The sequence below is a fragment of the Hypanus sabinus genome, chromosome 1 (assembly GCF_030144855.1).
Source record: "Hypanus sabinus isolate sHypSab1 chromosome 1, sHypSab1.hap1, whole genome shotgun sequence".
NCBI classification, from domain to species: Eukaryota; Metazoa; Chordata; class Chondrichthyes; order Myliobatiformes; family Dasyatidae; genus Hypanus; species Hypanus sabinus.
Window position 1 is genome coordinate 96910217 of NC_082706.1, and position 23790 is coordinate 96934006.

Below are 23790 nucleotides of genomic sequence, written 5' to 3' on the forward strand. Positions count from 1 at the left end.
GTGAGGATCTGCAATTACTGCAATGTGGAGATCTTGACAGATGACGCCGTGGTAAAGCAGCTAGCACTACTGACTCACGGAAACGTGTGTTCAATTCTGACAATAGGTGCCAACTCTGAAGAATGCACAATTCATTTCCACTCAGGTGTTCTGGTTTCCTCCCACATTTCAAATGTAACTGGTGGGTAAATTGGCCACTGTGAAGTACCCTTCACTATGGATAAGTGGCAAATGAAATAAGAAAGGAAGTTGATAGGCATGAGAGAGAGTAGGTTTTATGTCTACAGAGAAATAAGATGTGTGTGTATGGGTTGGCATTGTCAATGGACCAAATGGACTCCTTCCACACTGTAAGAGAAAGGATAGTTTTAACCTTGAACCTGAATTCAAACTCAGTACCATAACAGGACTGTTCAGCCTTAGGACCAGCACTATTTTAATTTCACCAACTGTTATAAGCCATGAGCTGAAGATTTTTGACATGGGCTGTGTCTGAAGGAGACTCACTTTGCTCTCATGTTATTTTCTGGCAGTAGAGGGATCTCCAGAACCTTGGTGTTGCTGATGATGCTTTCATGGCTGGTTGTAGAAACCGTCTTGCCAGTGATCCGATGGACTTGGTAGAAGGCATGTGGTCTCAACAGGCGGTCGTCTGCTGTCCCAATGAACAGCTGCAGTGTGAGGGGTTCACTTTCCATGTAGCCATGAAGCTGGCAATAAAACAGAGAGAAAGAAAATCAATGTTCAACATCAAGCACTAAAGACCAATTAATTTTTTTATATAGGCCAGAGCCAAAAACAGGGAAGAAAATTGCTGACAGGTGTGATGTCTCATTTTTGAAGTAACAAATTATGAAAATGTATTTAGTGTGCTTCATATTAAAGGTAATTTTACAAGATTATGTTCTTTAGGGTGGTTATGGAACTGTTTCTAAAGATCAAAAATAGCAGTTTGATGACTTACTGCATGATTATTTTCAAAAGGTTCTGCTTTCATATTCATTTCATTATATGGATAAACCATGTTGCACACTGGATCTCAGATACATACAGTACAGAAGCCAGTCCTTAGACCCAGCAAGCCAATACTGACCATCAAACATCAAACATACTAATTCTTTAATTTTCCTCACATTTCCATCAACCCAAACCCACCAAACCTACTTCCAACAATACACGAGGGGAAATATAGAACAGTGAATTAACCTATCGGCCTCCAGATTTTAGGGCTGTGGGAGGAAACTGGAACATTCAGTTACAGAGAGAACACACAGACTACACAGACAGCATCGGAAGTCAGGATCGAACTCAGGACTCAGGCACTGTGAGATTGTTGCCTCTACTAGTTGCACCACTCTGCCACCCTTGCACACTATGTTCCTTGAGCCGCATTATGTTCAAATTTTCTAATGAGAAATCAAAAAAATCATGCCTTGAACTTGTACAATAAATAACTCACAGATTGAAAAGCTGAAATGTTTTCTGCTCTCCAATCAAAACACTTATCGAAGTTCACTCATGTGAGGCAAATATTGTAGACTGATTTCCGGGTTTTATTGCCCATCCCCATTTGCCTTTTGGAAAATGGAAGTGAGCTTTCCTCTTAAACAATGTTGTCCAAGAGAAAATGTGCCCTTGAGTAGTACTGGCAGGGAAGGACAGGATTCTGTACCTATGACAGAAGGGACACAGTGGTAGGTGCTTTGGGGAGCGGGGGGGGGGGGGGGCAGAATTCTACTGTATGCAAAGAATTCTACTGGGTATCATAGATGGAGGATGACCATAAGATATAGGAGCAGAATTAGGCCATTTTCCCTGTAACCTTTCATACCCCGACTAATCAAGAAAGACAAATTAGACAGGAAAGTCTTGTAACTGCTAGAGGCTAGGAACCTGAGAGGCAACTTGATTGAAAGGACACAAGTCCATTGTGTCATAGAGCCCTGCAACACAGAAACAGTCCCTTCATTTCATCTAATCCATGTCCAATCCCCTCTGCCCGTTCCCAGACCACTGCTCTGCCTACTGCTCTCATCCATGTACATATTGAAGTTCTCTTAAATATCGCAATCAAACCCAGTCCACCACTTCCAATGACAGCTCGTTCCACACTCGCACCACCCTCTGAATGAAGAAGTTCCCCTCAGGTTCCCCTTAAATATTTCACCTTTTGTCCTTAACCCATGACCCTGAGTTGTTTCTCAACCTCAGGAGAAAAAAGCTTACTTACATTTACCCTAGTCACAGTACGCCCTACACAATTTTGTATCCTCTATAAGATAACCCCTCTGCAATCATTCTCCTATGCTCCAGGGAATAAAGTCCTGACCGATTCAATGTTTCCCTGTAACTCAGGTCCTCAAGTCCCAGCAACATCCTTGTGAATTTTCTGTACACCCTTTCAGGCTTATTAATATCTTTCTTGTAGGTTGACTACCAGAAACGTCCACAATTCTCCAAATTCAGCCTCACCAACATATAGCACAACTTCAACACAGTATCCCAACAACTGCACTTATGATGGCCAACATGCAAAAACTTTTTTTACAACCCTGTCTACCTGCAATGCCACTATCAAGGAATTATGGGTCTATATTCCCATTTCCCTTTGTTCTACCAATCAGCTTAGCACACTAACGTTCACTGTTGTGCAAGTCCTACCCTGCTTTGTCCTGCTGAAATGCAACACCTAATACTAGTTTGTATTAAATTCCACCTGCCATTTTTCAGCCCATTCTCCCAGCCAGGTGAGATTATATTGCAAGCTTTGAAAGCTTTCCTCACTGTCCATTAGGTCCTCAGTTTTGCTATCATCCTCAAACTTGCTGGTCCAGTTTACCACATTATCATCTAAATCATCAATATAGATGACCAACAATGGACCCACCACTAGTCACAGGCCTCCAGTCAGAGCGACAACCATCTACCACCACTCTTTGGCTTCTTACACAAAGCCAACTTACTACTTCATTTTAAATGCCAAGCAACCTAACCTTCTGGGCCAGACTCCTATGATGAACTTTATCAAAGGTCTTGCTGAAGTTCAGATTCCCCATGTTCTTCATGGCAGCTTTTCTACTGCACATACATGGGAGGTGGGTGGGGGGGCATATCTGCAAGTTTCGATTTACATCTCAGCATTCAGCATGGCTGGATGCATAGATTCAGCATTGGTTCCTTAAGCTTGTTATTGCTGGGGAGGGGGGCAGGGGTTAGTAGTGGGGATAAGCTCCCACTTTCTATTAGATGCTCCCAATGGCGTGGGTCTCAAGTAACCTCTGCCAACCAAGTCCAGCTCCCAGTTTTCACATGGGGCTTAGCAACTAAACCCAACAGAACAGTTTCTACTGACAAGAGAAGGGGTAAAGTCGGGCTGCCGGTGCCTTAAAACCAATTGCTTTGGAGAGATGGGGCTCATCAGCCATATTTGGTAGCTCATCCAGGAGAAGGAAACGCTGACTTCAGACACTCTCTGCAGCTATAGCAACTCATGAGGAATGCCTCGGGAGTAAACCCTGAGAAAGAATCCAGGGCTGGGGTCCCTAAGTCATCTATGTTGAAATCAACGCTGACTAGCAACTCCTACAACGCTACTGGTGCTAAACTGTATCAGCCTCTGCCGTTCCTTTGGATTCACCGGCTATGCAGAAAGAGGGAATCTGCTACATGGGCATCAGCTTGCTCTCCCTATCGTACAGCCCAGGCTTGTGATTAACATAGACAGTTGGGATGCAACATCCATGGGTGATTCCGACCAATAGAGGGTCTCTAAATTCAGCATGGCATTGATACATGTTACTGCATGAATTGCCATAGCTCTACTTTTTGAATCTCTCACACAATTTTGTGAACCCATCCAGGAACCTGGAGGGGCCTTTGGTGTTAGGGACTCCACACAAGGATGATCTCCAATTATCTCCAATTTTTAGGCATATGAATCTAACAGAATGTACAAATACTAACAGAAGACATTTTTAAAAATGTTGAAACATACATTTAAGAAAAGAAATATCAATAGCAAGAACCACTCGAAGACCTTCAGCAGGAAAATAGAAGTGAAATTAGTGGTTATGCAAACGATATTATATATGCCCCAGTGGGAGGTAGAACTGATTACAGAAAATAACCTTGCCTTGATCACAAAGCTGAACTTATTCTGTTTAGGTACAATGTGATGCACTATAAAAGGGTTTAAGATAGAGAAGGGGAAAGATTTGGAGGTCAAATAGCAAACTATCGTCAAACTATTTCAAAGGAATACAGTATGGCAGCCAAAGAGATCGCTGGTTAACACAGAGTTTACAACATACAAAATAATAATGTATGATATATTGAAAGAATATATTGATATACTGCATATGTGTGAACCCAAATGCATTCTAAAATGTAACAAGATTCTATTTTGATCATTCACCACTGAATTCTGCATAATAATCATTCCAGAACTAACACCACTTAAGAAATTTACTTTCTGTTTCCCTCATGAAAGCAGTGCTAGCTGTAAAATGGCAACTCAGTGTGGTCCCTTTGGATTAAAGAATGTCCCAACATCCTAATGTTGCCCCAAAATTCAAAGGATGCTGGCAGGATAGGGTTCTGGATTTTCATTCCTAGTATGTTGTGTTTAATACGTTAAACAGTAGTTGCAATGCATTTGCCTCTGCTGCCAACAATCATTTGCATTGACTTAAATTGAGATTGGTCATGAGTTTTAAGACAGTGGTATCTGAAACATAGGACAACGTGGTTATGAAGTAAAAGTTCATTTTCATTTTCCTTTCCCCAACACTCAGAAGGACCAGAAGATTCATGTAGTGGATGTGACAACGTCTTTTTTTCCTAGACAGATTATGTTAACCAGCAAATTAAAGCTTTCTCCTTCAAGCCTCCCTGGGAAATTTTTGGACATGGATGATCCTGGTTGATATTGTTGGACATCGGTCCTTGGCCAGCGGCTATTCCCTCTATGGAAGACACCTCAGTTTCCAGGCACAAGACCCTACATGAATCAGGGTTTCATTAAGGCCTTGACACAGACTCAAATCTGGAAATTCAGATGATTTTCACATCACATCAGACAGCACACGTACTTTGCAAATTGGAAAGGAAATAGTAGCCATATTTAGAGTAATGCAAGCAGCTATGTGAGGATACATCCTACTACATCTAATGTAAGTGTCCAATAATGATGATCAAGCTTAGGTTTAAAAAAATAAATGGTCCAAATGTAATGAAACAGACCATGACTAAGGCTAATAGCAAAACAATACTGCTGAATTGATCAGGAAATATAGTTTCCCACTAAGATCTTTGTACTAAAGCTTCCAATTCCCTGAATTTTGTTCACAGAAATCCCCGGCATCCACCATTGAGATGTCATCAAGTGATTGAGCAATGACAGCAAAGAGCTCCAGAGGCAAGAAACACAAGAGAACAGTTTAGGTATATATTTTTTTCAATTTGATACTGAGTCTGAATTAAGAATTGCAATGATGATATTTGAGTACAATAGAAACCAAAAGTACTTAACTTTTCACAAAGAAAAAAAAATCACATTTTAAAAATTTCCACGTGAGCAGTTTACAACATGTACTTGCATAAGTAATGAGTATTTTTATGGCTATGTAATGTGTTAAGGTGTAATTATAGCTTTGATTGCTGTTAATTCCTGACCTAGGTATGATATAAAATTTTCAGAGCATTTTAACAATTCATAAAAAAGCCCACATTTTTGTAAGCTTAATTATATTCGAACTGCAATCTGTGCTGCGCTTGATGACAGACTGAAATACAGAAAGCAATTTCAACTACACATTCCCAAATATTCTTAAGTCGCAAATGGAAATAATGGTAAGCATTCGTAATTTTGACATCATCATTATTTTTTAAATCCATCTATGATGTTACCTATTAGTATCTAACCAAGGGAAAAATCCTAGCAAGATCATTACTGAGTTCATCAAGGCAGTTGGTTATAATGAGTAATATCCTGCTTGGTATCTACTTTTCTGTTGGTGTCACAGAGTAATAGAATCATATAGTGTGGGGCAGGCCCTTTGACCTATCTCATCTATGCTGTGTGACCTAGCAAGCAAGTCCCATCTAGCTATGGTTAACACAGAGCTCTCTAAATCTCTCATAGCTTTGTACTTATCTTGTTGGATTTTAAATGTGGCTAATGTGCCAACCTCATCCACATTTCTGGCAGCTCATTCCAAACAGCCATAACCTCTTGCATAAAGAAGCTGCTTCTGATGGCTCCCTTAAATATATTGCCTCTGACCCTAAACTTATGTCCTCTTGTCCTTAGGACCTCCTCCCTAGGAAAAAGACAATGTACGATCATGCTATGTATGTCCCTCATGATCTTATATATGTCTATCTAGTCACTCCTCTGTAACCCCGGCAAACTATTTCCCTTTGCAAATAGGTGCTGTCCTCCAATTCCATTCCAAAGTTAGACAGACCAAGTTTCCATCCTAATCTTCAGTGCTATTCAAATAGTGTTTACTATCTCTCCCTATGACCATGTGGGTTTCCCTCAGATGCTCTGGTTTCCTCCCACATGGGAGTAAAATCAAACTGCTGGAGGAACTCAAGAGGTCAAGCAGCAGCTGTAGGAAGTGAGTAATTGTTGACATTTTGGGTCAAAATGGTTACGGGTGGTGATCTGGAGTTCTTTGTTTATAGATAATGGTGGAAAGGGAGCCAATTGAAGATCCCAAGAGAATTGGATAGATTATTAAAAGAAAACATATTCCAAAGTTGCAAAGAAAAAAGCTACAATGGACTGACAAGACCATTCTGCAAAGAGCAAGCACAGACTCGATGAGATAAAATTTCCCTCCAGCATGCTGTGACAATTCTATGATGAACCAAAGGCCTACCAAGTCCAAACAAAGATTTATAGACAAATTGTCATCTCTCTTTCTATGCCCCCAATTGCTTCTTTTTTGACGAGCCTGCTAGAGCTTTGTTCCAGTGTGATAAAATCCTGAGAGCATCTGCAAACAGTACAGTTTTGTTTAAAGTGACAACATCTACACTGGCAAAGGCCAGCAAGAAAAATAACACAAATGCAGCAACCAGCCAAGACTGCCTCCAAGCCAGTGTTCTTTGAATAAATCTTCATTAAAAGAAAGAAAACATTGCAAAATTTCAACAAATAAGCACTTACACGGCACAATATCTGCAGGACTGTTGTGATCAGAAAAAAAAATCTGTTATCCTTTCTTAATTACATAATGTCCCTTTGAAAAGTAGTACACTCAGCACACAACAGCAATGTACAATGCTGTGTCAGTAACCCCCAATAGTAACCTTCAAAAGGTGGTTTCACAAGCAAAGTTATTGCTAGCGCTCTGTTCAAAAATAATATTGTAGTGCACAGCAATTTCTGGCCCAGGATTAATCAATCACAACCTCCCTTTCCAAATTCTACAAATTTGTTACGGACTTTGATACTACTGATCTTCTAATGTTGACTTCATTTTGTACTTGATCCATTTTTAACTCGTGAGATTGTGAGGTTTGACATTTCATCTTTTGGCAAAAAATAAATGGGGGCACTGTTATGTTTTGTAACTCCAAAACATAAAACTAATTGAAAGCAAAAACACAGAGCTGAGAACGCATGTCTTCATTTTGTTTTTTGCTTTACTTTAGCGAGATGTGCACATGATGACGTGATGGCTTGATGACACATGCCATTCAAGTACTTTTATATATAACCCGTAAGGAACTACGTAAACAAAAGAAGAAGGCTTAATCAAACACTATGTTTACAATATCACTGAAATATTACTGAATTATTAAGTGCACAACACTCCTCTATTCTTAGCTATAAATATGGATTAAGTTATCCCAGTCAGGCCTAAAGATTTCATTGCTGTGGAGGAAACCTTACTCTTTGTGGGATAACAGTCTTTCCTGACAAGGGGGAGTCACTCTGCTTGGCAGGTGAGACTTATGACTGTAAAACAAACTCATGTTCTGGAGTCTATTTTGTGGCAGTGGTAAGAGTTGACTCTGGCAGAGTTGGCAGGAAGTGGTTCTGACAGCTTTGGACAACTTTCTTCGCTAACAATCATCTCTGCTCTCCTCAACTGACCGACATGTCATCTCCAGATGACATCCAAGTGGAGAAGAGTGGTCCAGTTCTGTGCCTAATCTTGACCAATAACCACTTTTGATCAAAATTGTAGTCCTTCGCTAGGAGTGCTTATCAAGGAGTGAAACATCAAACGTCCTTGTTTGAGGAGCTCTCAACTTGTCTCAGCTGTTTGTTCTGCATTCGCCTTCTGAGATTAGGTTTGAGGACGTCTGAGCATGAACGACCCAAGAGCAGCATAGCTGGTGAGTTGCTGGTTGTGGAGTGTGCTATATTAAAATATGCACGGAGGAAATTGAGGAGCTTCAGATTCAATGTTAGTGTAGTGCGTTCTGCTGACAGTACATTCTTTAGACTCTGCATAAAACTTTCCACCATTTATAGCAGTCATTTATAGCTGTGTGGTATGATACAAATGTAACATATCATATTCCATTCATTTTCAGGAATGAATGAAACTGTTCTGCAACAAACTGTGGTCCACTGTCACTGACTTATGGCTCTGGAACACCAGTCCTTGGGACAAGGCTACTCAACACATCAACAGTGTGTGGGACTGTAGCGGAGGCTATTGGGAACAAATCCAGCCACTTTGTAGCTGCACCCACTACTACCAAGAAATTAGTGCCCATGAGTGGTCCAGCAAAATCCACATGATTCATCTGCTCAGGCAATGCAGGCCCTTCCCAGGGATGGAGAGGCACTGCTTTTGGCATCTTCCGGACATGTTGGCATCCTGAACAGTACATAGTGAGCTGCTCAATCTGCTGGTCTATCCCAGCTCACTAGACAAAGTTTCAAGCCAACAATTTCACTTTGACCATGCTTAAATGACCAGCATGTAGCTCCTCCAACACTTTAGCTCTCAGCTTGGATGGTACAGCTCTCAATGTCCATATAAGGCAACCCCCATTAAATTTATCCTGCTCTGGTAAAAATGGGAGGACTGGGATTTCTGCTGCACATTCCAGCCATTTTGGGTGGCCTAGTAAACCTGAGGTCACGACAGGAGGAACGTCCTCTTTTGTAAATGACTCAGATATTTCTTTTTCCAAGGATAAGCATGACAATCCATCAGTATTTCCTTGATTAATCACTCTTTTGAATTTGACCTTTTTTGCAATTGTGTCCTCCAAGAAACAGAGCCCGTCTCTGCATTCATGGATTCTATGACACACTTCTATGGATTGAAAATGGACACTAGTGATTGATGATGAGTAATGAGGGTAAGCTCTCTCCCATGCAAGTACTGGTTGAATTGTTTTACCCCCCAAATCAGTCTCAAGGCCTCTCTGTCATCAGTGCACAATGTTCCTCTGCAGCAGTAAGGGAATGTGATGCAAAAGCTATGGAACATTCACTTCCATCTTTCATAACATGACTGACCTAAGGCAAGGCATCAAATGCAAGCTTCACTGCATGATGAGGATTATAATGAGTGAGTACAGTGTCTGACATCATCATTTCCTTTACCTTTTTGAAAGCCACCTGATACTGCTTTGTTCACTGCCATTTCTTCCCGGTCTGTAGTAATGAGTTCAAGGGACATGGCACAGTAGCCAGGTTCAACAGGTATCTGTTATAGTAATTGACAAATCCTAATAAGGACCACAACTGTATCATGTCTTTTGGCTTTGAGGCATCCACCTCTGCTTGAACCTTCTTGGTACATTTCTGTAAATTCTCGTGTGTCATTGCTGTGACCACAGTAAGTTCAAAGTTCCAAGTACATTTACTATCAAAGTATGCAAACACTATACAACCTTGAGAATTTTTTTCTTACTGGCAACCACAAAACAAAGAAATCTCAAAAGAACCCATATAAAAAAGACTGCCAAACATCCAATGCACAGAGACAGAACAAAAAAACAAACTGCGCAAATAATAAAAGCAAGCAAATAGCTTCAGAACTGAAGTTTTACAGAAGACACAAAGGCAGACATCATTGCAGCTGGAGCAGGCCACAGCCTCAGCTCAGTGTGGAGCTGAGTAAATATTGCAGAGCATCAAGCAGAACTGAGCAGAACTGGCCCTCGCCTCACCTCCAGACCCAACACCCTGACCTTTTCAATCTGGCCTGGTGCTTAAATCATCCAAACATTAGGTCATTCCCTGCTTCTCAACACTCTAGAGCCTGAGCATTATTTCACTTTCAGACTGGCGACCACTACTCCAAATGTTTCTGCATTACTTTCATGATATCAGCAAAGCTCATTTCAGCTGGTTTGGTTGGGGGTGTTAAATTTCTAAGCAAACTGTATGAGCTTCTATCCAGTTCACTGCACAAAACTGGCACTTGCTTTGCATTGGCTATTTCATTTGCTTCAAAATACTGCACAAATGCTCAATATACTACATCAAGTTATCTTTTATGCAATCGAATGCATCTGTTGTCCTAATGTAATTAGTAATTTCTGCTATATATATATTATTAACACCTGTTTATGAACCTATGAATTTGTCTGTATTCTGCCTTTTTTAAACTCAACCTTCTCTATCCCTTCCCAAAGAAGTGCTGCACAGTTCTCTTATTCAACTGTTTCTTGCTACACTTTTTAAAAACTCAAATGTCTTGCAGCACTTCAACAGATTTGTTTAAAACTTCCTTGTCACCGCTCTTATGTTTTGTAACTCCAAAACACAAAACTATTTAAAGCAACAACATGCAGCTGGGAATTTGTATTTTAGTTTCATTTTTACTTGAGTGAGATGTGCACATTATGCTGTGGTGATAGGATTACGTATGCCATTCATGTACTTTTACATATAACCCATAATGAATTATGTAAACAAAGAATGCTTAATCAAACAATATATTTACAATATTACTGAAATATTAAATACACAATCACAATTTTTGGCATGAGTCTTTTGTGTTCAATCATCCTCTTCAACATCCACTCCCTGCCCTGTTCACTTGCCCATGAAACCACAGGGAGCTACAACACATCTCCTTTTAACTCTTCCTTTCCTACTATCCTTGGAAATAAACAAACTTGTCATTTGAAGCACTGATTCATTTGTAGTTCTTACAATCTAGTGCTCACAATATGGTTTGAACAACCAAATGATAACTGGGTGGAGACAGAAAGGAAGACAGATGTTAGAATATGAAGGAACAAAAAACAAACTCCTGAAGGAACTCAGCTGATCAAGCAGCATCTATAGAAGGAAATGAAGATGAGATTGACAAGATAGTAGCAATGCAGTCATCGAAGTAGCAGAGCAGGAGTTGGGGAGTGGTGCCAGAGTAGATTTGGAACAAAGACTGCTCAACGTAGCCAATGAAAAGACAGGCATTACTCAGGACCATGTGAGTACCATTTCCCTCTACAGATGCTGCCTGACCTGCTGAGCTCCTCAGAAGCTTGTTTTGTGCAGAAGATTGGATGAGTATTTTGCAGACCACCTGCATTTAGTCCACCAGGATGGTTCCTGACACTTTTAATTTTCCATCCTATTCCCACTCTCACCTATCAGTTTGTAGTCTCCTGTATTGTTGAAGCTAACACTGAAAACCAGCATCTCTTCTGCTATGGCACATTGGTACCCTCCAGACTCTGTATCAAACTTTAAAACTTCAAATAACCACTTCTGTGTTTGTACTGGTTGTTTTGATTTAGGTCATTCACCTGTAATAATAAGACCATAAGATCATAAGATATAGGCGCAGGTCCTTTGGCCCATTGAGTCTGCTCTGCCATTTCATCTTTGCTGATCCAAATTTCCTCTCATCCACAATCTCCTGCCTTCTCCCCGTATCCCTTCATGCCCTGATCAATCAAGAATCTATCAAACTCTGTCTTAAATGTACATAAAGGCTTGGCCACCACAGCTGCCTCTGGCAAAGAATTCCACAGTTTCACCACTCTCTGGCTAAAGAAATTCCCCTTTATCTCCATTCTAAAAGGACAACCCTCCATTCTGAGGCTATGTCTTAGACTCTCCCACCATAGGAAACATCCTCTCCACATCTACTCAGGCCAATGCCTTTCACCATTCAATAGGTTTAAATTAGGTCACTCCTCATTCTTCTCAATTCTAGTAAACAAAGGCCCAGAACTATCTAATGTTCTCCATATGACAAGCCATTCAATCTTGGAATCATTTTTGTGAACCTTTGAACCCTCTTCAGCTTCAGCACATCCTTTCTAAAATAAGGGATCCAAAACTGTTCAATACACTCCAAGTGAGGCCTCATCAGTGCTGTATGAAGTCTTGACATTACTTCCTTGCTTTCATCATTACTTCCTTTCTTTTAAAATGGCTCAGTTCTCCTCTGTCCATGAGAAAGGCTTGACATAGTGGCCTATAACTTTGCATCTTGCAGTTCTAATATTCATTTGCTTGTATTTTCTCTCTGACTTTCTCACTAATGAACCTCATTAACCTATTAACTACATGACATCATCCGCAAACTATCCCCATAGCAACCAGGGTTCATTGATGAGGATACATCACCTGGAACTAAAGGACAGTGTTTTAGAATAGGGCATTGCCCATTTAAGGAAGAGGAGATGAAGGATTTCTTCTCTCAAAGCATCATGCATGTGTGGAATTCTCTGCCCCAGAGAGTTGTGAAGACTGAGTCACTGAACATTTTCAGTGTTGAGGCAGACAGATTGTTGGATTATAGGGGAATCAAGCGCCATAGGGAATAAGAACAAAAGTTGAAGTGAGGCCAAATTCAGATCAGCTGCAATTTTTTAAGATTAAAGATTAGCTTTATTTGTCACATGTATACTGAAACACAGAAAAATCCAGTGAAATGTGTTACTTGCATCAACCACCAACATAGTGAAGCCCACAAGTGTCACCATGCTTCGGGTATGAATTTAGCATGTCCACAACTTACTAATCCTGACCCATATGTTTTTTGGAATGTGGGAGTCCAGAGCATCCAGAGGAAACCCACACGGTCACAGGGAGGATTTACTAACTTCTTACAGGCAACAGTGAGAATTGAACACTGATCTTCTGAAGGCTGGCAGTCTTAAGTGTTACACTAGCCACTATGCTACCCCATGCCACCCAGCCTTATTGAACATCACAGCAACTTTGAAGGCCCATATGGTCAACTCCTCCTCCTATTTCTTATGCTAGGGAAGATTAGTGTTTTGGCAACAGTTTTGAATCTCACGGGGGCAGTCACTACACCTTTGAGTGAACCTAAAGGCTTTGAATAATTGAACAGTTACTGCTTGGAGTTATGCACTGGCATGGTTCCATAAAATTCAAAAATATCCTGAACGTGGAGCTTTTCTCCAAATTGCAGAGGCTTGCAATTTTCAGTGACTGATGGAGCAGCACTGCATGTCACTGACCTCAGTGAAAATTCTGCACAAACATCTAGTGATTTCTGCAATGGGAATTTCTCATTTCCCAAGGTCAGGTGACATCTGACGTCAATTCAAGGTGATGGCTGAAAGGGATCTTTTGTGTTACTTCAATGTATCAGTGGTGTCTGAACAGCCAATAACATCAATGCTATTAAATGGTACAGTATTATTGACTGCTACTATGAAGGACAATGCTATCTTTTTGTAGTGTCATCTCCTTACTATTGGGCTGGAGGCACAGAAGCCTAAAGTTCCACACCATCAGATTCAATAATAGTTACTTTGTTCAACCACTCACTTCTTGAACCAACATAATCACTTCAGTTTACAACACTATGACCACTTTATTCACTTTGCACTAAGTGAACTTTGGTTTGATTTTACAAAGGTATGGGATTTATTTAACCTGAACTTTTAGAACAGAAAAACATAGGAGCAGTAATAGAACACCTGGCCCCTCAAACCTGTCCCACCATTTAATATCATAGCCAAAATGTTTCAGAACTTATCTTCTCTTCTGGGGCAGATGTTCACTGCCCTCAATTCTATGATTTTTCAAAAAATTACCTACTTCTTCCTTAAGTAACTCCAATGACCCCTCCTCCACAACCCTCCTGGTATTCCCTTTTTCTCTCTTCTGCCTTTTGAGAGAAGAGAAAGGACCTTGAAAGCCTGGCCATCCAGATTTAAGAACAGCTCACTGCTGTCAGAATTCTGAACCAGTCACCTCTATCACGCCTCCTTCACAATGATGCAGCCACATTCTCGACCTCTTGCATTATTGTCACTTCAGTGCTTCTACTTGCACCCCAGAAAACGTCATCATTCCATTAATGGCACTTGCTGCTGTATTTTTTGTTGTACTTATCAATACCATGTACTCTGTTTACACTGTGAGCTTCATTTGGGCAAGGAATTTCATTGTACCCTGGTGTACATAATAAATTAACCTGAATCTGTTGAAAATTTCAGAGATTTTTCACCATCTGCAGGAGGAAGTTCGTATGCACCAAGCCTTAATAAACTACTCCATAATCTTTCAAGTAGCCCTTAGTAATTGTATATCAACACCAAACATATCCAAACCATATAGATGTGACTTTGTCCCATCTATTATTTCCTGACAATGACTTGAAACGTGTGCAGCAACCAATGCAGTAAAGGGACATGTGCCCTGTAACAGGATACACTCCTCTTAGTGTTCTATCTGGGCACTATGTGTCCCATGACTGCACAGTCAAAATCGACTTGCCTTGTAAAATCACCATTGTGGTTCACTGCCCTTAAGGAGAGTTCAGCTTGATCCGCAGATTTTACCAACACCACTCCTTGTCAGTAAGCAGGGGTAAAGGCATCCACCATGCATGGGTGACCATGCAAATGAGGCCAAATACTAGGGATGGTGTTGGGTGGGGAGCAGTTGCAAAACGTAAGTGGATGGGTGGGGGATAGTAATACACAAGTGGAAGGAAGGGGTGGGTCTCCCAAGGTCAAAGTCAAAATCAAATTTATTGTCATATACACAAAGCACAGGTGCAATGAAAAATTATTTTTAGCAGCATCACAATCATGTATCATAAAACATTAGCTACAAGAACAAAAACCATAAATTAAACATGACTTATACCCTTTTTAATAAGAAAAAAACACAATTAGAACAAATAAAGAAGTGGTCAGAGTGTGTAATGATTATGGTTGTGCTGAATTCCCTTGATTTCCCTTTGAGCATGAAAAGGATTCATTATTCCACATAACTGTCCCAACAGGATCCCAGGGAAAATACTGATCATATGTCAAGCACCAGTTTCAGTGGGGTGTACTCATCATTGAACTATGAGTTAATCATGAAGGTTATGCTCCAATTCCTGTTTCATGAATGAGAAATGCAGTAAAGAAATGCCACACACATTTGAGTGAATCATGACTGGAAGCATCCAGTCCAATTTCCCAGTCAGTGTGACCACAAAGAAATGAGTGCAAGGACCAAAACATATCCAAATTTATTTCTTCTGTAATTATGCATGGATACAAATGGGTTGAATTTCTTATCAATAAAGTTCTCCACCCACATCACATGACTGCCCATTTCCAACTGAGAAAGACCATTAGGAAGGACGCAAACGCCATTTTTTTCCCTCTGGGTGCTATAGCAAGAGGAAAAGGAGATTGTAGGTATTTCTATAGCTCTCTCCAATCTTGTTTACAAGAAATCATGCTGTCCCTGCTTCTCCAGAGAAGCATATTTTGCTCCCTTCCACTTACAAGTGGGAAGAGGGCACCAATCGCAACTCACTCACCTGAAATTTGCACCTTGTGGTTAAAAAACACAATGGTTTCCATTATCAACTTACTCATTGAGGTGGATTCTTGCACCAGAACAGTTTTGCAAATACAATCCATTTTCATATTGAAATGGCTAAAGGTAATACTTGGTTAAACAATAGATCAGTTAGCTTGTGACAATAATGCTTTGCAGAGTGTGATGCTTCTTAAATTGAACTCAGTTTGAAGGCTGGAAAGCCAGCATGGGTAACAGTTTCCAACCATGAAGATATTGCATACTCTGTGAAATGCCAGCAACTGGTGCAAAAACGAAGTTTAAAAACTATTCAGATAATACAGCTATGATACTTTTTTCAGAATCTCCAGGATTCTCAAACCATAATAAGAGTTAATCAGTGCTTCAGTGGCAATGTCTACACTTTTCACTGCCTTGGTAATCAGCCAACATAAGCAAAGCCCCCACCCACCGCAGACTATTCCACTATTATATGACTACTGAACGGTTCCTTGCTACAATAACATGGATTCTCAACCTCACAGTCTAACATGTTACGGCTTCTCACCTTACTGACTGCCTGCACTGCACCATGTCTGAAACTGTAACACTTCATTCTGCACTGTTGTAATGAAGTGACCTATATGGATGTATATCCACTGGTATTTCCACTGCACTGTATACCTTCAGCTCCTCCCATTTCCTTCAACCCAAGGTGTAGTCATGGACAGTCACATGGGTCCCGGTTATGCCTGCCTTTTCGTCAGCTATGTGGAACAGTCCGAGATCCAAGCCTATACCAGCATCACTCCCGAACTTGTTCTACACTACATTGATGACTGCATTGGTGCTGCTTCTGTACCCATGCTGCACTCATCAATTTCATCGACTTTGCCTCCATCTTCCATCCTGCTTCAAATTTACTTGATCCATTTCTGACCTCTCACCCCTTTCTCAATCTCTCTGCCTCCATTTCTGGAGACATTCTATCTACTGTTACCTTTTATAAACCCACTGATCTCACAGCTATCCACTATACCTTTCCTACTCTCTCACTTGTAAAAATGTCATTCCCTTTTCTCAGTTCTTCCATCTCCATCGCAACTGTTCTCAGGATGTCTTTTCATTCCAGAACAACTGAGTCGTCCTCCTTCTTCAAAGAAAGAGATTTCCCTTCCTCCACCATCAACGCTGCCCTCAGCCACATCTCTTCCATTCTGCACACATCTGCCTGCACCCCATACACTGGTGGCCACACCAGCGAAAGGGTTCCTCTTGTCCTCCCCTACCACCCCACCAGCCTCTGCATGCAGCACATAATTCTCTGTAACTTCCACAATCTCCAACTGGATCCTACAGCCAAACACATTTTCCCTCGCCTCCAACCCCTGCCTCACTTTCCACTTTCCTCCAGGATTGCTTCCTTCACGTCTTCCTTGTACACACATCCCTCCCCACTGATCTCTCTCATGGAACATCCTTGCAAAGAGAACAAGGTCCACAGCTGCCCTACACCTCCTCCCTCACTACCATTCAGGGCCCCAAACAGTCTTTCTAGGTGAGATGACACTTCACCTGTGAGTCTATTGGGGTCATCTACTGCATCGGTGCTCCCGGTGTGGCCTATTGTATATCAATGAGACCCAACATAGACTGGGAGACTGCTTTGTCGAGCACCTTTACTCTTTGCCACAGTAAGTGTGATTTCTGGCTGGCACACATTTCAAATTTACTTCTCATTCCAACATATCAGTCCATTGCCTCCTCTATTGCCATGGTGCAACCATACTCAGGTTTGAGGAACAACAGTTTCTATTCCATCTGGGTAGCCTCCAACCTGATGACATGAATGTTGAATTCTCAAATTTCTGATAATTACTCCACCTCCTCTCCTTCACCATTCCCGCTTCCCTCTCACACCTTCTCTTACCAGCCCATCACCTCCCTCTGGTGCTCCTCCACTTTCCCTTTCTTCCATGGTCCTCTGTCCTCTCCTACCAGATTCTCTCTTCTCCAGCCCTTTATTTCTTCCACCAATCAACTTTCCAGCTCTTAACCTCCCCCTCTCTCTCAAGGTTTCACCTATCGCCTGCCACCTTGTACGGCTTCCTACCACACCCCCTTCCCCACCGTTTTCTTGTTCTGACTTCTTCCCCTTTCCTTTCCAATCCTGAAAAAGAGTCTCAGCCAGAAACGTCAACTGTTTATTCCCATTCATCGATGCTAGCTCCTCCAGCACATTGTGTGTATTGCTCTAGACTTCAAGCATCTACAGTACCTCTTGTGTCCATGACAATAATAAACAAATTTGTTAATTTACCAACAAACAGGATAATGTGTATGTTTGTGTATGGGTGTCTATGTTGTGTTGTAAACAATACAAAAATATTTAGTTTGACAATAACTATCATTCTATATAGATACTCAACACAAGCAGCTTCATCTAACACAACAGCCTTTACATAAAAGGTCAGTGTCATAATCTCCCAATGGAAAGCAAAATGTTTTGCATAAAAGTTAAGTTTGCTGCACTGCAGCAACTATTCTATTATCCTAAAGTTTGTGCATTACAGCACCTAAATTGGTAGATCAAATTCGAATTAGTTTCAGTTCATTTCTAAAGGAATATGACAAATTTCATTACCTTAGTAAGGAGTTGAAGCTGTTCAAAAGTGAAGATAAGCATTATGAAGACCCTGAAGCTGCAGCATTCTAAAGTACCATCAACAGAACCGCGATAATCCTGAACATTATCAAAAACAACTGTACAGTAGCTTGATGACTGAATTCTGTTCCCTTGATAGTCTTCTATTCTTCATCTTTACACAAAATCCTGTATAGCTCAGGCAGACCTGATGTGCTCAGAAAACCACTTAGAAATTTGATGTTGCTGAACATGTGATGTACTAACTAATGCCCATTCAACTCCACTTCTGAAGTACAATTATACTGAGATCAGTGCAACCCAGATGCAAAGATGGATGTTGGTATGGAAAACATACTGTATCACTCACTTAACTAATACAACAAAGGACAAGTATCTGACCTTTGTCTGAACTAACAGGAGCAATCTGCTACGGTCATTTAAACAAAGGGATCTTTGTTTTTAGCTTTGTTATGATATGCAACATGATGGTTTGTGTCTCACTGTATTTAAGATCTGGAGCTGTGTTTGACTTCTAACTAAACTCTAGGGATTTGAACAAAAGGGATAATCCTTTTTAAGTGTTAACATTTCCTTCTGTCAGAACTATCAAATAACTAGCGCAATCAAATGGGTTTACTTTGTAATATTTTCAAACGTAATTGGAAATCACCTCAGCATTAAAGGTGTAGCAATGATGACACATAGGATTTGAAGGACCCCTGCTTGGTGGGAGCAAGTTTTAAAGTCCTGAAAATCACAAGAAGTACTGATTGCCTGGCTTTGCCCACCAAAATCAACGTAGAAGGATTGACTACCCACTGAAGTTGGCCCAATACAAAGGCAAATCAGGGCCTTCTGATATGATGTGCCTGAACAAAATATACTTTATTCCTTAAAGGGATCACTTCAACAATGTGTAAGTGAGAAGAATTTGTCACCATTTAGTCAAGACAGTGCCACATACAGCAGGGCCCCTGCCATACAACTCAAATGAAGTGGATTCAATCCAGATTCTGGTACTCTCGGTGAGAAGCTTGCACACTCTCCCTGTTACCTCATATGTTCCCTCTATGTAATATGCTTTGTTCTCAGGTTGGTAGGTTATTTACTCTCTGTAAATTACCCCAACTGCATAAGTCAGTGGCAGAATCTGGAGGAATAGATAAGAATGTGGGGAGAATAAAATAAGTGCTTGTGTTAATGGGTGCTTGATGATTAGAATGGATTTGGTAGGCAAAGGGGCATATTTCTGAACTTTATCTATGACACTTAAGATGTTCCACTGAAAGAAATTAAATAGATAGCAGAAAATTTTGTAAATCAAGATGAATGTTTCATTGACTCAACTAATTCATAACTTCTTAAGTATAAAACTACTTTTGTTTATCACCTACATTTCTAGTTAACTAGGCCTTTGGTTAATCGAGGCAGAACAAAAACTAATCAAGAAAATAGCTATCATTTATATCACTTCATTTATTTGTTTTATCAGTTGTGTGTGTTTGTGTTCAAAAAGCAGTAATTTTTGTCACTGGTAGTTGATGAGAAATAAGCAGAAAGGCAACTCATAACTGTTTCGTTCACTGCAGTTTCAAGTATTCAGGCTTGGTGATGCCAGAAACGGTCGTGAATGAAAATGAAATGATTTCACAACATCAACAAGTTAGGTACTATAAAGAATTTGAAGGTATCGACAACCATCTTGAACTTTACAATGAAAATGAGGATTTGTATGATGCAACATTGAAAACATTGTATGAAGGCAGTACATTATCTACACTGGCTGTCAGCATTGATTTGTACATTTACAGACAATCAGTACAACATGGCAGTATACTCTGAATGAATCCCTTCGTCAATAACTATATACGGACTTATACTAATGTAGTGGTATTGGTAGTTTTCTAATTTGGTCTGAATTTCATTTAAGTACACAATTTGTTAGCCTATTTGTCTTTTTTTAATACCTTTTTAACTATTTCCATGAAACTTCAGCTAATTGGGGTAGCCACTTAATTGGGCCAAAAAGTTCTGGTTCCAATATGTTCCAATTAACCGGAATCCACTGTATTTCAAAATGATGCAGAACTGGAGATGGAACAATTGGAACTCAGAGCCCAAGACATCAAGGATTGCTGGGCAGTGGCTCACAAACCGCAAGGTAGCTCCACTAATTGCCGGAAGTTAAATCAGTCTCCAAGAAGTTTCTCACTCTCGTTGTTATTTCATAAAAGCATCAGCTAACACCAGACTTATGAGCAACAAACTGAGATATTAGATTTATCACTGTGTACTTCGTGTAATTATAGAAGTTTTCTGCTTTGGTAGTCAGGTAATTAATAATTTTAAATGCAAAATTCAACCCCTCCACCCCAAGCATTTGATACAAGCAATAATTCCCATTTTATGTTCACATTGGCATTATGTTTTATACTGACTTGTTGGAACTTCAGTACTCGACACGCTGCCAGAACCAATATTATTTTAAAATCAGATAACAATTGCTTCCCTTGATCACTCAGTTTGACAGAAAAGATTGAGGAAATGGAGAAAATTTTATGAACTACTAAACAGTAAGTGGTTATAATTATACATTTACTGTATGTTATAAATGGACACTACTTGTTTCAGCTTCAGTGAGATAGGTCAGCTGGTTGAGTGGTGTTGCAGCAACAACCTTGCACTTAACGTCAGTAAGACCAAACAATTAATTGTGGACTTCAGAAAGGGTAGGATGATGGAACACACACCAGTCCTCATAAAGGGATCAGAAGTGGAAAGGGTGAGCAATTTCATGTTCATGTCAGCATCTCAGAGGGGCCAGCATATCGATGCTGTTACAAAGAAGGCATGACAGCAGCTATATTTTTACATGGAGAGTATTCTGCCTGCATCACCGGCTGGTATGAGTGGGAGTGGGAGGGAGCACTGCACAGAATCAAAATAAACTGCAGAAAGTTGTAAACTCAGTCAGCTCCGTCATGGCCACTAATCTCTCCAGCATCCAGGACATTTTCAAGGAGTGATGCCTCAAAAAGGCAGCTTGTATAATTAAGGACTCCCATCACCCAGGACATGCCCTCTTCCCATTGCTGGTATCAGGGAAGCGGCACAGGAGCCGGAAGACACACGCTCAACAATTCAGGAACAGTTCCTGCCCCTCTGCCATCAGGTTTCTGAATCGACATTGAACCCATGAGCACTACCTCACTTTTTTTTTCATTTTGCACTACTTATTTAATTTAACATTTTGTGTGTGTGATTGTGATCCAGCTCCTTTGAACTATCCAATTAATCCAACTTTTCCCATAGGTCTGTGCGTGCTTCTCCTTTCAAGTATGAGGCCATTTGTTTTGACTGCTCCTTCCGAACGTGCATCCATTTCAGCTTCATCTGCTCTGCCACAGATCATGAAATCTCACTTTCTCAGCTTGCTTCTTGTCCTTTACTGACTTCCTTCCTCCTGTTTTCTCCAATAGTTGTAACATTGTAAAGTGTTAGTCTTCATTTACTCTGTCTGTGATTTGGAATGCCCGTAACAAATCTATCTCCTGGTTAGAACAACCCAAGCTCCACCACTATACAATACCCAGGCCTTATCACCCTTTCTACAACATAGAGTGAACAATGGAATGTAATTGGAGATTAGCCATTGCTTTTAGAACATACAGTGGATCAAAGAATATAGAAAAGTACAGCAGGAATAGGCCTTTCAGCCCAAGATGCCAAATTAAACTGAATCGCTTTTTCTTACACATGACCGATATCCTTCCATTCCCTGCACATTCACGTGTTTATCCAAAAGCTTCTTTAATTCCTCTATTGTATCTGCTTCCATCACCACCCCAGTAACCTGTCCCAGTACCTACCTACCACTCTCCGCGTAAAAGAACTTGCCAACACATTTTCATTGGGCTTTCCCCTCTCATCTTAAATGCATGTCCTCTGGTATTTGACCTTTTTACCTTGGGGAAAATGATTCTGACTGCCCACCCTATCTACACATCTCATAACTTTATAAATGCTTATCATATCTCTCTCAGTCTCTGACACTCCAAAAATACAATCTAATTTTTATTCAACCAACTCACACCCTCTAATCCCGTGCAGCATTTTGGTACACCCTTTCCAAATCCTCCATATCCTTCCCATAACAGGATGGCCAAAATTGCATACAATACTCCAAGCAAGCAAAATTTTGCATTCTATTAATGAAACAAAGATTTCACTTAAATGGCTGGTTCACCCTGTTCCTGCACAAATTTTAATTGCAATACTTAGTTTGCATTGTCTCTTTTATATCTCTGATCAAAATTTATCACTTCACTATTATCAGTGTTAAATTTTATCTGACAAATGTCTGCTCATTTCACTGGTCTGTCTGTTCTTCTGAAACCTCTGTATTCTCTTGACAGTTTTTTCTGCTGGCAGACTTTCTGTCATTGGCTCACTGAGTACCAAAGTCAGAAGATATTGTAGTCCTTTCCTGGACCAAGAGGACCACCATTGTATATTTCCCTGCATTTGGGAAAACAACTTTTGCTCTTTAACTTTCAGTCAATTCTGTACCCTATAAGATAATGTCATTCCTTTAATCCAATTTTCAATGGCTTCCCTGACAAGTCTTTTACTTTTGCTATGAAAGTCTTAGCATTAACACCACTACCCCATCAAGTATCACACTTACTTCATTAACAAGTTCAATTAAGCTTGTCAAATTCAATACATTTTAAATAAATCCTTTTGGACAGTAATTTATTTACCTTTATTTTACTCATGCCAACTGATATTTTTCAAATTTCTCCAGTCAATGGGCTAGGTGTTACAACCCAGTATCTTGCAGTTACTGCTGTATTTGACAACCTTTACTCCTCATCAGAAGGCAGCAGGGCTGATTGAGTCACTTGCCAATCACCAATCCGTCAGCCTTGCTCACCAGTGAGGCTGAAGCCTTAGCCCCATGAGCTGGACCTTCTGCTCTTTATGTTAATGGACAACTTCCGCTGGCAGTGATCCAATGAAAATGGTCAGCACTGGATTTCCAAGTCATAAAGTTATACCACAGAGAAACCCAACTAATCCATGGCAACGAAAGTGCCCATCTGAGCTGGTCCAATTTGGTTACATTTGTCCCATATTCCTCTACCTCAGGGGTTCCCAACCTCAGTTAATGATAGGTGTCCATGACATAAAAAAGCTCTAAACCAATCCATATTCTATCCTAAACCATATCCATGGATACCTATCCTATCCATGACCCCTAAACCAAATCTCTGATGACCTCACTTGCCCCATCAGAAGTAAGTGGGAGGCAACCTCTGGTTGAGTGCGACCCCAGAAACAGATGGACAGGTTGGTTCAGCCTGTGTCTCTGGGAGGATTCTTTTTTTTTTCCTGCAACTTTTGATTAGTGCCA

At 40.5% G+C, this 23790-nt stretch overlaps 1 protein-coding gene across 1 annotated transcript in view; it reads right to left on the bottom strand.

The window, feature by feature from the left end:
• The window catches only part of nfatc1 (nuclear factor of activated T cells 1), a 262760-nt gene that overhangs the window by 185723 nt on the left and 53247 nt on the right, over positions 1 to 23790 (bottom strand). The window contains exon 4 of the mRNA XM_059972556.1: positions 508 to 710. Coding sequence (XP_059828539.1) covers positions 508 to 710 — 203 coding nt within the window. The remainder of the gene's footprint in view (positions 1 to 507; positions 711 to 23790) is intronic.